Raw genomic sequence first — 16,987 nt, 5'->3', positions numbered from 1 at the left:
CCCTTCTTGGATTTTCTCAAGTCCCTCCCCCCCCGTCCCGGCTCGAACAAAATGGAGGTGTAGATATGGTACTCTCTCACATCTGTCAGAGATTATTGATTCGTCCCACCACACTACTATCTATAAAAAGACTCTATAGAACCTATGTCTAAGCCTAAACTAAGATCCCACCACATGTAAGTGTGGTGTTAAGAGTAGAGACGGCTACATGATTTTAGTTCAGTGATGTCAAAAATATATAAAAAAAAAATTGTCTACAAAAGACTTTACGTTACGAAGATATTTATTACTCCATCCGTCCCTTTTTTAGAGTCCAATATTCTATTTTGAGCTGTCCCTTAATAAGTGTCCATTTTGTAAAGTTAGTGGGTAAAAGTTGGTACATTGTCAATTTTGTCTCTAAAAAGTAGATTCCATTTTGAAAAGTTAGTGAATAAAAGTGTAATAATGATGGGTAAGTAAGGAAAGTGGAGGAAAAAGTTGATGTGAAATGTATAATGATGATGTCTTTTTAATAAGTTGGAGTTACGAAGCATGACATTTAAAAAGGGACGGAGGGAGTATGATAGAAAACTTATCGGGCCTAATTTATTTTGTTTTGTTGAGCTATATGATATGTTTACTCACAAATTTAAATGAAAATTCATTCGAACGGACTTTGTGTGATTGCCTCAGTGCAAACAATATCAAAGGAAAAACAATCAAAATATATGCAAAATTGTTCGGTTCCCATTTCATTTTAGTTTTAGTTTTGTTTTCAAATTATTACCCTATTTCTTTCTCCAATCATTATCCTATTTTTTCAATTATTACTTTCTCATCTCTCTCTATCTCTCTCCAATCATTACCTCTATTTCCAATTATTACCCTATTTCTCTTTTTATCTACTATCAAAACTAAACTAAACTAAACTCCCAAACAAACAAAACCAGTGTATTTTTTGAACCGAGGGGTTCGCTACTACAGCTACCCCTGGTTAGGAATATGGGAAAATCCTATATGTACCGATCAAAAATGTAGGGAAACCGTATCAACGGCCGCGCGCGGCCATCTCCGGCCACCGGAAGGCCGATCCGAGCAGTCCAAATTTTTTTTAAAAAAAATCCGATGTATATACACGAAAAATAGAGTGTTTAGATCAAGTACCCTACACATATCGGATGCCGTTGATTCCCGCGTTGGGTCCCTCGGATTTTTTTTTTAAATTTTTTGGACGGCTCGGATAGGCCGTCCGGTAGCTGGAGATGGCCGCGCGCGACCGTCGGTATACCGTCGGTATGCTCCGATCGGTGCAAATAGCACCACTCAGGAATATGTATAGCCCCAATAAAAGGCAATGAAAACTTGAACCTCGGCCAAATCCTGTGTTTCGACCCGATGAACAATCCCGTGTCTTATTCATGTTTATCAGCAAGACAGCAACAGAGCATGTTGTGTTTTTTTTGAAACAAACAGAGCATGTTGTTCTGGCCCATCAACAGAGCATGTTTTTTTTTTTTTTGACTTTATTAAAAAAAAAAATCTCATTTGAGAGTTTTGAGTCAAGTTTTTGTAGATTATAATTTTTATCTTTTTTCTAATATTCAAAATTTAGCACTTTTAGCTCACTTACAGTACAGCTCGTACCCAGGTGAATGCGTGGTCCAAATTAGACATTAAACACAAATAAGACACATGTGTGTTGCGTTAACATTAAATGGATATTTCCACATTAAACACGAATAGTAGACAGTGTGTAGACCACACGTCAATGTGTGGTCCAAATTATTGTTCAACTTTTTCTCGGGGTATTGAATAATTTCTTTTAATTTTGGGGGTGCATTTGTAGTTTTACCAAACCAAAATCTTAGGGACTTTTTGGCTAGCCCATTGGCCTTTTTTTTCTTTTTAGTTTTTCGTCAATTTTTTCGTGAATTATTGTGTCGTCATAACAGGAGAAATCTAAAATATAAAAAATTACAATCGAAACCCAATATTTTTTGAATAAAGAAAAAAATAAGGCAATAAATCAATTTTTTTTTTGTCTTTATTCAAAAAACTTAGGTTAGGATCATAATTTTTTTTTTTCCTGATTTCTTTTGTCAAGTCAAACTAATACAGTAATTAACATAAGAAAATCAGAAATGTTGCTGGTACAACAAAAGTGACACAGACAGCGCGTACAGTGAGTGTTTGGGCCCGTTTCGGGTTTAATAAAAATAATCGGAACCGCTCATTTTGTTCAATATATTTTGCTTAAAGTCTCCATTAAAAATTAGTTCCATCCGACATCGATAAGGGCGTTTACGAAGCGTCAAAAATCACTTTAGAAATTTTCATAAGTAATTTTGGATGCTTGGTAAACGCTCTTATCTTGGATGAAGCTGATTTTTTAGAAGAAAAAGTAAGCCAATTATTTAGCCAAAAAGTCCCCTGCTCCTGCCGATGACAAAAGGAATGACACCACGAAGTCGCCAAAACTTCGCATAGAAGGAAGAAGAGCCAAGAGAGAGAGGGTGAGAGGGGACTCTGCTTCCTCTTCGGCTCTCTCGCTTTCTCTCACCCGTATGTTTCTCCCACATAAACATTCTTAATTCCTTTTTACATTCTGGATAATCTTTAGTTCTATGTTTCAATTCCATACCTTTTCATATCGTATCTCGTTGTTTACTGCTGATCTTTTTTACCCCTTAGCCTGCTTGATTTTTGATTGCTCTTTACAATCGCGTTGTTAACTCTCACTTTTTTGTGGGTTTTGCACCAGTTGACTCGATCGTTTTGCACAAACCAATATGATGGCTTTAGGGTTTATGGGTAATTCAGGTTCTTCATCATCGTCTTCAAATTTATCGCCTTTAGCTCCTCCTTTTACCGTGGACCGGTCTAATCCCAAACCCAATTCAAACCCACTTGTGCCTTTCACTGAACCATCTTATGCTGCTCTGCCCTTCCAGTCTTCTTACCATAATTGGCAATATCCAGACTCTTCATATAATGAGTATGGATACTTGGGTTCACAATCTGTTAGTTCAACCAATGCCCATATGCCTCCCTTAAACCCCGGTGTCACGACCGCAACTGATGCATTTTCTTTTCATCAGTATTCAAGTGAAAACCCCAAAAATTGTGTTCTTGCTGAACCAAATTATACTCCATTGGTGTCACCTGCGGGCGACAATGCTATCCCTTTGGTGGCCCTTAATGAACCTAGCTATGATGTGTTGCCAACTTCCTGTGGTGCCACTTTAGGTGGAAATTCGCAAGTTGATTACACTCGAAGCTTATCGGGCCTGGAGTACATGCCTTCGTGGGGTTGCGGTTGGAACAACAGATTGGCTGACGAGGAGACCAATGGTCCTGGTTCATATGTTTCCAAGGAGTATATCACACAAGGTATCATCGTTATGTTTGGAATATGGAGTCTTTATAATTATTCAGGCCTCACTTGTATGTCATGCCTTTCGATTTTCAATAGTTAAGAATATACATCATTTTTTTAATTGACGCTTGTGGTTCTATTTTGATAGCAATTTTTACATCCTTGCCGAAAAGCCTGCTAGTAGTTCTGTGGTGATCAGCCTGATTACTTTCGGGATTTAGTTGTTTTGAGAATGCAAGCACATTACTTTTCACTCGAAACTCTGTAGTATACACAGAAGAAAAGCCTGATTGAACTTCCTCTTATCTTGTTCATTAATACACATGTGAAGTCATATAACATACTTAGTGAAATATGTAGGGAGAAATTGACGTCACTGTTAATGTGGTATTGGTTTGTTTGGGATTTTTGTTTCTTTACTTTTTGTCAGTAAAAGAAGAAAGATGTAACCCTAAGAAGCCAATTTTGTGAGCAAAGGGAGTACATTTCCTGCGGTCCTTGGTAAAGCCTACTTGTAAAAAAATGTGTATGCTTTCGATTCCTATGTGCCCAAGTCATTTGCCCTTTTTGAGTTAGCTTTGTGAATACTTTTCCTCTTTTATTCTTTCATTATTATGCTTCCGCAATGCAAGTTAGTAGTATCCCTTTTCTTGGAGACTAACACGTCCCATACCCCAGTCTCTTTGTCTGCATCTAGTAGTGTCCGGGTCAGTTCGTCAAATCTACGGCTTAATAACCTAAAAGGCACTCTATCTGAGGTATGTTTGAAACTTTGAATCCTCTATTTGATTCACAACCTTAATTCATCATTTCTTCCTACTTCCTTATGCTGTTGTTTTTTTACTATGGGCAGTTATGATAAAATTATTGGGACTAGAGCAGCATTTTTCCCTTTTAACTTTGTACTGGTAATTCTATTGAAAAATGAAATGGAAAGTTTACTATTTCCCTTTTTATTACAGCCACATTTTCTAGAAGAATCTAGATCCTTTTGTTTTAAAGGGGCAAGTAAACAAAAAGAATGTACCTGATTAGAATAGTTGGGTAGGATCTATTTTAAACAAGTCAGTGATCCCCATAATCTTTGATATTTATGCTTCTTGTGTAGGGCCTTCTACAACTCATGGCCCAAGCAAATGCAACGAAGTTTCTGCCATTTCACGCGAAAGCTATGTTAATGTGTGGGGAAGAAGAAGCCAATTTGTAACTCCTAGTTCAGTAAAGTTGAATGAATCCTCTTCACCGCAAGATCCCATGTTCATTCCCACCGTATCCGAAAGAACATCATTCTCAGGAACGAGCTCAACACTTCAGGATTCTCATGTACAAGGGCCATCTCTACAGTTAGCCACGGATTTCTGTTTTCATCAAAACCCATATTTTGGATCATATGATAAATGCTTCCCCTCGCTGGATTCTTGCATGAAAGACTTTGTACCAGTGAAAAAAAATTCCCCTGCTCTAGTCATCAGACCACCCTCCAGTAGCGCTAGTTCTAAAATGACAAATGCTGCTACATCTGAAGGTCTAGCAATTAACAAGAAGAATTTTGGTCGCCATAATCCATCTAATCAAAAGGAGCCTCTTTTGTCTTCGAGTGATGGCAAATCAGGTTGCTTGGATTATAGTGGACCCATCTTACATATGGAAAGAAGTAACCACATCTTCAATGCATCGCCCTCTCCTGGGAGAGAAGAGCTCTCATACACTACCAAAACTGGAAAGGAATTTAAACTCCCTGCTATTAATGTCCCATATGGCTTGAGTCTGGAGCTTGATAATTCTGAAGGCCTTTGTTCAGCGGAATATTCTTGTGAGGGTTTGGATAATTATAATCTTGCTGTGGATTCACCCTGCTGGAAAGGAGCTACAGCTTCTTGTTTTTATCCATCTGAAGCTTCTGAAGCCATAACTCCAGAAACTCATATTTGCCCTCCCTGTGCTGATGATAGTGTGAAGGTTTCTTGTCCATATATATGTGGAAACAGTGAGTACAAGGAGGAGCTTTCAAATGCTATTTGCCCAACCGGGGAACAAACTTCATTTGATGTTGTGAAAGCAGGATTGATTTACCCAGGATCAAGCAGCAGCAATGATGTACAATTTTCTAGTGACATCAACAACAATTTGCCCAATGGCCCAAAAAGTGATCTTCTTGTGAAACTCTCTCATGCCAAACAACCGGATCTCGGCAGGGGTGACTTTATTCCTGAAAGAGAGTCCAAGATGCAAGTTGGGGTTGCGCACTCTGGATTGAAAACTAAAGATGCCTCCAAAGATGGTACTGTGTCATTTCTTGGAATGGAAAGTACTTCATTTTCCCCTTGCTCTGGAGAAAATATTGATAAGCTGGTCAAAATGCACGCCACAGAATCAAGGCCAAAAATGGATGTCAAAATTCTGGTCGATACAATATGTAACCTTTCGGAGTTGCTTCTATTTCAGTGTTCTAATGACTCCTCTGCAGTATCAGAAGAAAATCACGAGGTTCTTAAGCGTGTAATCAACAATCTTGGTACATGTGTTTCGAAAAGGATTGTGGACATGACCCCAACACTAAAGTCAGTGTTCACCCAACAATGCACTTCTTCCCATCAATGTGGAAACCTGCCAGATTCTGATAAGGTATGCTTTTTTACCATCATTACCATCAAGAAGATAATTAAAAAGCACGTCATGGCTTCTTTTAAGACCACACAGTTGTGGGATGGTTTGTTGAGACCTGGCGCTTTTCATATTTGATATTAAATCGAGATTTTATCAATGTATGATGGAAATTGTCCTAGCTCTGCCAAACTCCTAGGTTGCCATTTATTTGGTCCTATGACTTGTTTCTTTGGTCTTTTTTAATTTAAGATTTCATTGTCCACAAGGATGTGGATGCACAAAACGAAATTCCTTTGCATTTGAGATCTTGAATTTGCGGGATGTATTTTGTGGCTTTATTATAGAGCTGAACAATGTCTTCTCCAGGGTGTCATTGCAGGTAGGCCTCCAGTGACAAAGGAAGAAGTTGCTAGTTCTCGGGGTCCGTTTGATCATGACAGTGCACATGAGGTGAAGAGGAACAGGGATATTTCTGGTAAGGTGGTTGAGAAATTTTCAGATTCCTTTTCTTTAAGGGGCAATGCAGATAATGTGAAAGATGATAACATGGTCCAGGTATGTTTTTGATCTGTTATTTCATATTTTTCTTTGCTTTATTTCGTTCTTTCTTTCTTCTACTTGCAGTTATATCAAACAAGAAAATCGTAGTTTTTGTCATGGATATGGCCTGCAGGCTATAAAGGGGGTCCTGGAGAAGGATTTTCCTTGTGAGGAAGAAACGCAACCAGAAACAGTCTTGTATAAGAATCTATGGCTCGAAGCTGAAGCTGCGTTATGTTCCATGAGTTATAGAACTCGCTTCAATCGTATGAAGATTGAGATGGAGAAATGCAAGTCATACAAGGCAAAAGGTTAAAATGCTGCCTCCAAACCTGCTTCTGTCACCTCTACTCCGTCCCAAATTGCTCGCCCTTCTTGGAACCTGTGCGTTTTGCACGCAAAAAATAATTTACTTATGAGATTTTTTTTGGAAAAAATATGACACCAATTTTTCCTTCTCAATGAGATCTTTAAAACGGTGTAAATTTTTTCCAAAAAACAAATCATGTTAATACATTAATTTTTGAGTGCAAAATGCACGGGTTCCAAGAAGGGTGAGCAATTTGGGATGGGGGGAGTATTAATTTTCTTTGCCTTGGGATTCCGAAAGGTAAAATATCCGAGAAGTAACTCAATTTCTTCTGCTTCAGATGTGGCCGGATGTTCTATGGCTGTTGAAAAGTTATTGACCTCCAAGGTTTCTCCCAATCCAAATGCAACCCAGAAAGTGATACCGCAGTCTGAGGATAGCCCATTGTCAGATAACATCAATGATTCCTCTATTTCTAGTACAACCAAGGTGGTTGATGATGTTGAGGCTTCCGCATTGGCTAGATTCCAAATCCTAAAATGCAGGGCTGAGAACTCAAACTCTATAACCGCAAAAGGGAGATACGATTGGCCGTTATTAGGATACCCAACCTTGGGTGGTAGTTTGGACGTCACTGTGGAACCTTATTCGCAATACTCCAGTGTCATCAATAATAAAAGGAACGAATTTGGCTCATGTATAGGTCGGTTTGATTATGAAACTATGAAGGAGTTGGATGTATGTGCTGCAGATGATCAGGGGATGCAATCTTGTGGGAACAACAGGTTCGGGGGTTGGCTTCCGTCAGGTTGGTGTGATGGCTCTTCATCGGATTGGGAAGATGTTCGAAAGGATGGATTTGCATCTCAGAACTGATTGACCTCAACTTGGGTTCTGATTCGACACCGGAAAAGTACAACTTTTTGGCTTGCATTATACTTTCCGGAGACTAGTGTATATTTGTGGTGTGAACCAATATGGAGACTAGTGTATATTTGTGGTGTGAACCAATATTTATCCTGACTTGTATATAGCTTTTTGGCTTAATTTGCACCGAAAAAACCTTTGTTATCTGTTGCATGAAGTCTTCACTCTTAAATAGATTACGCACACATCTTTTTTATTCAATTTCCTGTCTTTGTCGGTATTTGATTCCCTAGACCGACTAATCTGGGAGACCAACTCCACCATTGAAGTCCAAACAATGTTCTACATGGACTCACCCAACACAGAAGTTGATAGCACTCATGTCAAATCCCGTATCAAAGGCGTTATGAGATCCATGGTTGTGCATTGATGTATCATGAGGGTTATAAATCCTAAAAGTGTTTCTGACAGTAAATTACGCGACAAAATATTTTCATCGGTGAAGTGGATGTCATGTAAATTCTTGTAAAAGGTAGTAGTAGTAGTCAACAACTGCATGGATAAAGAAATGTACATTGAGATAATATTAAGGACAAGTATTTTCTGGCTTTCCAATTATGGGTTACTTATTCTATCAAGAATTTGCTCTGATTTGCTGGAACCAACTTCAATACACCGCCCAACTGGACATTACTCAATTCTAAACTTGTCCCAATTTTCTCTACTTCAATTGTTCTTATTCCTTTTTTGGTTTGGCCGTTGAGGTGACTGGATTTATAAATTGTAAAATGGAGGCAGATTTTCCGGTAGTGTCAATTACTATAATTTAGTTGAAAAATCTCTGTGACGGAACTAAGAATCTCCAGCATCTGAAATCCTGCTTTCATCAGGGGTATGGGCATGATTTCATAGTCGTTCATCTTCTCTTATAAATTTTATTCCACATTTAATCCTCAAAGCACAATCACACAGAGAGAGAGAGAGAGAGAGAGAGAGAGAGAGAGAGAGAGAGAGAGAGAGAGAGAGAGAGAGAATGGTGCTACACATAGTGCTATTCCTGCTACTTAATCTGGGCTTCCAATTACTAGGAGCACAAAACCTCCAAGTGGGGTTCTATAAAGACAAATGCGAAGATGCTGAATTAATTGTGAAAGAAGAGGTGGAAAAGGCCTTTGACAAAGATTACGGAATTGCTCCTGGTCTTGTTAGAATGCATTTTCATGACAGTTTTGTCAGGGTACATTGTTGCACCAACCCACAACTTCCTCTCTTTTTTTTGCTTAATTTCCTCTTAATTAATTTGTTGCTGAGCTAATTAATTCAGCAAAATCCAATTGTTATAATTAATCAAGTCACATGGGTTGTACCATTTGATTAAATTTCAGGGGTGCGATGCATCTATTTGCATCGACTCGACCCCAGGCAATCTAGCAGAAAAGGATGGCCCCCCTAACGGCATTACTCTCCGAGGGTTTGAAGTCATAGATGATGCCAAGGCCAGGCTCGAGGCCGAGTGCAAAGGGGTGGTCTCTTGTGCTGATATACTCGCTTTTGCAGCCAGAGATGCTGTCCACATTGTAATGAAAGCCCATATTCGTAAATTCGTTTTTGCACCGAGGATATGTTTATTAACTTCAGAGTAATGTTGTGGTGATTGTATTTGTTTGTTGCTTTATATATGTGCAGACAGGAGGTTTATACTGGGATGTTCCAGCGGGAAGGAGGGATGGAAGGATTTCGCGGGCTTCAGAGACCGTTGACATACCTCCTCCCTTCGGAGACCTAGATCTAATCACTCGCGCCTTTCTTAAGAAAGGGCTTACTCAACGTGAAATGGTTGCACTTGTTGGTAAACGTTTTTGTTTTCAGTTTTTGTTTCTCAATGTGATAACCATTGTCACTTCTATTTTGCCTGCTAATAGTCCAGGATTACTAATCCCAAGACTCTTAGTCCTGTCTGTTTTAATTCCCGAATCAAATGAGGCCTTATGTTATGATGCAGGAGCACATACAATCGGGCGCTCCCATTGCTTTTCATTCAGCAACAGGTTATACAACTTCAGCGCAACAAATAGCCGGGATCCAACCTTAGACCCCTTCTACGCGGCCCAACTAAAGCAGGAATGTCCCCGAGGCCAGGGGGGAAATGTGGATTCAAATCTCGTGGTTGAGATGAACTTCAGCCCGGCTTTAATGGACCCAAGCTATTTCGCAGATGTCTTGCACCAACGCGGCCTGTTCACCTCAGACCAGACTCTCACTACCAGCCAACAAACCACGGACCAGGCAACGTTGTATGCCGGAAATGGGCTGATTTGGCAGCAAGACTTTGTGTCGGCTATGATCAAGATGAGTGAGATTCAGGTGCTCACGGGGACTGCGGGCGAGATCCGGTCCAACTGTAGGAGGATCAACCCGTGAGGCCTAGATGTTGTTACTTTCATGTGCTACTCATAATAAGGTTTTGCTTGAAGCTTAGCAAAGACCAAAACAAAATAAGAAAATCATGGCTACTGCCAGGCTTTTGAGGGTTTCAATTGTTGTATTTTAGTCGGTTTCTGTATTACAATAAGATGGTCCATGAGGGAAATTATGTTGAACTAGTGGATGTCCGTGTCTAAAGGCACGTTGGAATGTAACATAGTCTCATCTTAAATAAATTGTTCGTTCTACCCAATTATTGTACGTGCGCGATAGTTGTAATCACCACAAAGTATCAGTTACCTTTTCTTTTCTTTTTTTGGAAAAAAAAGGCGATTTTATAAAGGGACCAACACCAAAAGACCAAGGAGATAGCCTTGGAAAGAGATACCATTTTGATATATATGTTTCCCTATTTGATCATAAAAGACAATATTTACATAGAGATACATTGCTTAAAAAATGAGGGTAAAAGAGTATCTTTTCTATTAAAAAAGAAATGATTCGATATCTACAAAATTAATAAGAAATGATCTAATGGTTGTGGAGGTTGGTGTCGTTTTTATGCCTAGGTATTTTTATAATATAGATAAATAAATAGATGTTATTAGTTGGTTCAAATAGTTGCGGATTAGTAACCTTTCTCCTCGTTTTGAGGCTTCACTTGTTCTAGCAAAAGATACTTTTCTTGCGGAATTTTTTTTGTCTTTTTTTTCGTGAAAATTCTTTACCATGGCTTTTTTTTAAAAACTCAGGTCTTCAGGTTAACTTAATTATGCGCACCTCGACTAATCCCGCCATTTACTTGCGGCAAGCCCAATTAAAACCAGAGTAAAGCTCCCCAAAGAAAAATTCTTTGCTCTGTTTGGGTTGCAATATCCTGAAAATGACCGATGCCAGAAGTGGTAGCGGTTCGTGGTAGTGGACCTGGCGGCGGTGGAGGAGGGGTGGCGCCGTGGCGGAGGTGGGGGATGTTCCTGTGGCGGCGGTAGTTGTTTTTGCACTAGTAAGACGCGTCTTCCTCATTTAATTTAACGGCAATTCCATAATAATCCATCCTACTACTTGTTTAGAAAATTATTCAATCAACATCGGTCTTCATCTTTCTGCAAGGTTGTATATATGTGGAGTATCTTTTTCTAACTAGTCAACGAAAAAATCACATGCAACTCTGTTGAAATTCTTGAAGATTGGACTAAATAAATTTAGGAGTCGTTAAGATTAGGATTAATTTGACAAGTCAAAATGTCTTTAAATTTAATCAAGTTGGTTATCTTGTTTTATCTGTAATATGCCCCATATATCTATGCATAAATGGCATGCAATTGGCCGGTTGATCAACCTCCAAGCACTACCAAGAATCTACTACTATCATATTTCCATTGGTAAGGACAACATGCATTTTCTATTGACTTAATTTTTTTCGTTATGCCAAATACCATCACACGCAATGTACATGATACGGAGGTCTAAGGTTCGATTTTCCTTGCTAGTAACTATTGGGATCGCCTCGCTTCAAGTGTAAGAGTGAAAAGGACTGTGGAAAAGACTGTAAGGATTTTATTCGAGGTGTGTGCTAGTTGATCACCCGAGACACCTTGCATAAACAGTGTGGAAAAAATAATAAACAATTTCACTAGTATCTGGAATTTACAACTAGAACAAAAATTACACAATATGAACTAAAAAACATAAACTTTAGAAGAACTGAGAAGCAAACCGAGGCCCGTGTTTTACACGGTGCCCTTAAGGGTTGACTCAGTCTCACTCAGCCCCAAGAGCTAGCACCACCGTCTTTGACTGTCTGTCGAACGAACTTGTGTTTGTACTCTCTCTAGAAAGGAAGAAGTATGGTAGAAGAAGAAGCTTTGATTTTCGGTGTGTCAAAACACCAGGTAGAAAGGCTCCCTTTATACAGGTGAAGGAGGAGCTTTCGAATTCATTACGGAATTCAATAGGGAGAGCCTATGCGATCAATAGGGGCCAAATCAATATGGGGTATTGAATACGAGGAATTCAATTTCTGAAAAAAATCTACTACAACTAATAATTCAGCAATTGATTCGATAATCAAATTGGGGTTTTATTCTGGATATTCAACCCAGCATTAATCAGTCATGCATAACTGATTCTATAACTAGACCATCCAAACGGGAATGGTTCAAATCCAATAAAGCACAATCAATCCCAACCAACCTAGACTAAACCACATACCTCGAATCATAGGTCGTGGGTCCATGAATCCTGGGTCCTGGTCCCCGGTCTAATTTAGGTGTTCGGTGACGGTGCGCGCGTCTCTTAGCTTTTTCAATTCCCATAATGAGAAAATTCTTAAAATAAATTTTGTTCATATTTAGGCTCACCAAAATATTCGAACAAATCTACCATTTTTCCAACCGAGAGTGCACTATTATTTGCTTGAGGGAAAAGCAACTTGCTGAAATTTCTCAGAAACTGATCTATTGATTCCCTCTGGCATCTTTAAAGCTATGCGATCTAGATTATTCAAACTAGCAAGTTAAATAATCCAACGATTCTTATCTACACTAGCTAGCAAGTTAAATAATCCAACTTTATATTTGACAAAACGGTATCAGGTCCAATGTATCAACGAGGGTGTTCATGTTAATGAATAACTTATGCAGCACAATTTTTTTGGTTTTGTTTTTATTCAAATTTTTTTGCGTTTTTTAGTTTTGCGCCAAACTTTTATATGATATTGGTTAGTCTCGACAAGAAAAATCGGGAAAGAAAAAAATTACTATGACTTTTACACAAGTATTTTGAGAAATATTCAAAGAAAAGCTCAAAAGTCCGTTTTTTGACTTTTTCTTGGATATTTTCCAAAATATTTGTGTAATTGTCATAATTTTTTATTTTTCTGATTCTTCTCGTCGAAAGGAATCAAAATCACATACAAGAGTGGCGTAAAACAATCAAATGCAAAAAAAAATTGAATAAGAACAAAATCAAAAAATTATGGTGCATAAGTTATTCATTAGCGTGAACACCGAATTCAAAGGATCAATTTCATCATTTCTAGAGGAGGGCTTAATGGAAGCCTAGATGATTCCCGTATAAACTCATCCAACACATGTAGAAATTGATAGCATGCGGGGGAGAGTTGAATCTCAAACCAAAGGCTTCTTGATACCACTGATCGTCAGATAACCACCACGATGCCGTGGGTGGTTTACTTAAATATTTGATTAGCAGCAGTCATGACTAAATAAAAACCGTTACAAATCGTATCGGTCATTACGTCATGGGATTTTGGTCTTCCGATGTCATTATTTACTTGAGCATCGGTCGACACGGACCGACACCGTGATTTAAAATCACGGCAGCATCATTCCCTCTAATGGTAAAAGATTGATCTCATCTTAAACAGAGCACTGGGATGATTAAGACCCTAAAAGCAAAAGGCAGATAGACAAACCTACTCCAACATTCAGAAAAATCACTCACTCATCATGCCAAAAAAGCAAATACATATATCTATGCTTTACAATAATACATATCATCTCTAACCACTACCCTTGTATTCTCATGCACTCAAGTCAACACGATTCGATTCTGAATTCCAACTTTCCAATACAAAATTGCTAATTAAATCCTCCCTTATTCGCCTACCGGATAATACAATAACCATATGCATGTAATTAGTCAGACACGTCCAGCCCAATTATCTTTTACACTGTTATCTTTCTTTAATGACTATCTAAAAACCGACAATGGTCCAGCTTATGGCCTTCCCACGTGGCACTCGACGATTATAATACCCGAACAGGGCAGGACGGTTGATCCGTTCATCGAGCGAAAAAACGCTATATATAGCCGTATAGTAATGCGATAAACCTTCAAGTCATAAGGAAACTTGTGAGAAAGAGCAATGAGTTCAAAGAAGCTTACTTCTTGTGTCTGTTTAGCTTTCTTTTTGGTGTCATGTCAATTTATTCAGTTAGAAGCTCAGCTTCAAGTGGGTTATTATGACACTTCATGTAGCATGGCTGAGAGTATTGTGAAGGATGAGGTTAGAAAAGGGTTCATGAGGGATAGTGGATTGGCTGCTGGCCTTGTTAGAATGCACTTTCATGATTGCTTTGTTAGGGTAAGTAAGGCTTTGATTGGGTTGGCTGGAAAAGCTAGCTTTTTCTTGGCTGTTTTAGTACCATAATATCACTTCATATTTTTTTCTCTTGGTCTTGAACAACAAACCAATGTGTGCTTTGTTCATTGATTGACTTTAAAAAGCTTTCGAATGACACGGAATTCTCTGTCCCAAACACAATATTTTCTGGACTCTAGCTATCGAGCTCTAATTTGGAAATGAGTATTTTTAGTCATTTAGGAGGAAGTATTAACTGCATCGATTTTGATGATTGCAGGGTTGCGATGGATCGGTTCTCATCGACTCAACACCTTCAAACAAGGCAGAGAAAGATGCTGCAGCCAACAACCCTAGCCTCCGAGGGTTTGAAATCATCGATAATGCAAAGGCCAGACTGGAATCTGTCTGCTCAGGAATAGTCTCTTGTGCAGATATCATAGCTTTTGCAGCAAGGGATAGTACTGAGATGGTAAAAACAAAAAATACATTTTCTTCTTTGAACACTTGCACTTTGTCCGGGCAAAATAGCCTTGATACATAGAACTGGCTATTTTCTTTGTAGACAAGAGGACTTGGCTGGGATGTCCCTGCCGGAAGAAAAGATGGCAGAGTTTCGCTTGCTTCTGACATTCCGGCTAATCTCCCCACTCCTACGTTTAACCTAAACCAACTCACACAATCCTTTGCAAGAAAGGGACTTACACAAGAAGAAATGGTCATACTCTCTGGTAAGAAACTTGAAATCGGAGTAAGGTCCTCTCCTCCAAATTTCCTCCAACTCTAGATGGCGTTATTTCATACGTATAGGTGGATTTCACTATTTATTTAACAGTAGTTACTAAACGACATTGTTTTGATCAACATAATTCAAAATTTTCATAAAGTAACTACTAAAAATGGTCAATTCAAATCATCTACATGAGAGAAGCTGGAGGACCGACTTATAAGCAAGGAGCACCCTTATAAACTGGTCATCTTCCATTGACAGGAGCGCACACCATCGGCCGGTCTCACTGCACTTCCTTCAGCTCCAGACTATTTGGTTTCAACACAACACTGGGACAGGATCCAACTCTGGATGCTTCTTATGCAGCCCAGCTGAGGCAGCAGTGCCCTCAGGGCAACACAAACCCCAACTTGGTGGTTCCAATGGACCCTTCCAGCCCAACCCTCATGGACACCGGCTACTACAGGGATGTTCAGGCCAACCGAGGTTTATTCACTTCGGACCAGACCCTCCTGACAAATGCAGCAACCACGAACCTAGTTAATCAAAACGCCATGAATGTATACCTCTGGCAAAGCAAATTTGCGAATGCAATGGTGAAGATGGGTAAAACCAGTGTTTTAACAGGCAGTGCTGGAGAGATCCGAAGGAATTGCAGGAAGATCAACTAAAGAGACAGATGAAGGATTATCAAAGTCTTAACTGTTCATCCATCTTGTGTTAATCCTGGCTATGTTTGCTTTTAAATTTGTTGTTGTTGTTGTTGTTGTATTGTGCTACCAAGTGTAAAAGTGTAGCACCCGTTATTTGTAATTCGGTATTGAATTATTACCAAATAATATGGACACAACAAATTAGTTGCCTCCACAAACCCATCTCTTTTCCAATCCTTCAAATGGATTGGAGAGTACAATTTTAGCCCCCAAAAAAATGAGTTTTTCTGGGCTCAACTCAATGATTGAGATCTTTCTTTTGTTTAGCTTGTTGAAACATCAAGCATATCAAAAATCAGGTTCATTGGATATCACTTGATATGATTTTGGACCATATTTATCTTGCAAATAAATAAGATTGCAACACAAGATTAAACCACATTTCAACCATTTTTAGCAATATATATCACTTGATGAAAAATGAACGATACCTGATCATTGAAGAGGGCCAGGAAAAAACCTTTTTGGGGATGAAATTGTAATCTCCAATCCAACTGAAGGATTAGAGAGGAGCTGGGCTCCCTCCATGATGTTATCATTGAAACAAGCAAGAGAGTTTCAATCATAATCATACCGAATTATGAAGGAAAAGTCTACAATACACGCCATTTAAAAGTGTATACTATATGCATCTATTGTATGGTTCATATTGTGCCACTTCATAATATTTTGGTGTATTTCGTAATTTTTGTACTGGCTATAATCAAGATGAGTGAGATTCAGGTGCTCATAGGGACTGCAGGCGAGATCCGATCCAACTGTAAGAGGATCAACCCGTGAGGCCTAGATGTTGTTACTTTCATGTGCTACTCATAATAAGATTTTGCTCGAAGCCAAGCAAATACCAAAAAAAAAAAAAATTAAGAAAATTATATAAACTCAATAAATTTTACTGCTTACAGTTTTGGCTACTGCCAGGCTTTTGAGGGCTTCAATTGTTGTACATTTTTGTTCTAACAAAAGTCAGTTTCTGGATTACAATAAGATGGTGTATGAGGGAAATCATGTTGAATGTTAGTAGTTCAAATGGTTGCGGATTAGTAATACTTCTCCTCATTTTGAGGGCTTCATTTGTTCTAGCAGAAGATACTTTCAAATGTCTGGTTCAGCTTACGGGTGCAGACAACCTTCAGCAGTGGTTTAATCCGGCAGTGTCGCACCCCGAACTACAGCGAAAATGATATTTCAAGGACTTGGGGTGTAATTTCCACATCAGACCCAAACTATTTTACACTGCAGTTTGTATGTAATTAGGTTAAAGTGTTTTTAGAGAAAAACAGCAAGAGGCGAGAAAACGCAGGTCTCTGAGAGATTGCGAGAAAACTTGTTCTCT

At 38.8% G+C, this 16,987-nt stretch overlaps 3 protein-coding genes across 4 annotated transcripts; all 3 read left to right on the top strand.

Annotated features, from left to right (window-relative positions):
- The first annotated feature begins 2,395 nt into the window (after window positions 1-2,395).
- LOC131319890 (uncharacterized) lies at window positions 2,396-7,943 on the top strand. Of its 2 annotated transcripts, XR_009198060.1 has the most exons (7): window positions 2,396-2,544; window positions 2,744-3,372; window positions 4,467-5,983; window positions 6,332-6,520; window positions 6,639-6,816; window positions 7,156-7,753; window positions 7,789-7,943. XR_009198060.1 is itself a non-coding variant. In XM_058350322.1 (6 exons), the coding sequence occupies exons 2-6, from the start codon at window positions 2,772-2,774 to the stop codon at window positions 7,689-7,691; spliced, it is 3,021 nt and encodes a 1,006-aa protein (XP_058206305.1). In that variant the 5' UTR covers window positions 2,396-2,544; window positions 2,744-2,771; the 3' UTR covers window positions 7,692-7,943. The 2 variants fall into 2 exon arrangements, 1 of the variants encoding a protein (XP_058206305.1); XM_058350322.1 differs by having other exon boundaries at window positions 7,156-7,943.
- Window positions 7,944-8,680: 737 nt separating this feature from the next.
- Window positions 8,681-10,318, top strand: LOC131319889 (peroxidase 5-like). Its single transcript, XM_058350321.1, has 4 exons — window positions 8,681-8,919; window positions 9,068-9,259; window positions 9,369-9,531; window positions 9,685-10,318. Exons 1-4 carry the CDS (start codon window positions 8,716-8,718, stop codon window positions 10,101-10,103), a joined length of 978 nt encoding a protein of 325 aa, XP_058206304.1. The 5' UTR covers window positions 8,681-8,715; the 3' UTR covers window positions 10,104-10,318.
- A 3,598-nt stretch (window positions 10,319-13,916) lies between these two features.
- LOC131319888 (peroxidase 5-like) lies at window positions 13,917-15,812 on the top strand. The gene is made up of 4 exons (XM_058350320.1): window positions 13,917-14,214; window positions 14,492-14,683; window positions 14,777-14,942; window positions 15,203-15,812. The coding sequence occupies exons 1-4, from the start codon at window positions 13,996-13,998 to the stop codon at window positions 15,610-15,612; spliced, it is 987 nt and encodes a 328-aa protein (XP_058206303.1). The 5' UTR covers window positions 13,917-13,995; the 3' UTR covers window positions 15,613-15,812.
- Window positions 15,813-16,987: the final 1,175 nt, after the last annotated feature.

The sequence above is a fragment of the Rhododendron vialii genome, chromosome 3a (assembly GCF_030253575.1).
Source record: "Rhododendron vialii isolate Sample 1 chromosome 3a, ASM3025357v1".
Lineage (NCBI taxonomy): Eukaryota > Viridiplantae > Streptophyta > Magnoliopsida > Ericales > Ericaceae > Rhododendron > Rhododendron vialii.
Note: the sequence above shows the minus strand (reverse complement) of the source record. Positions and strands in the feature narration are given on the sequence as shown.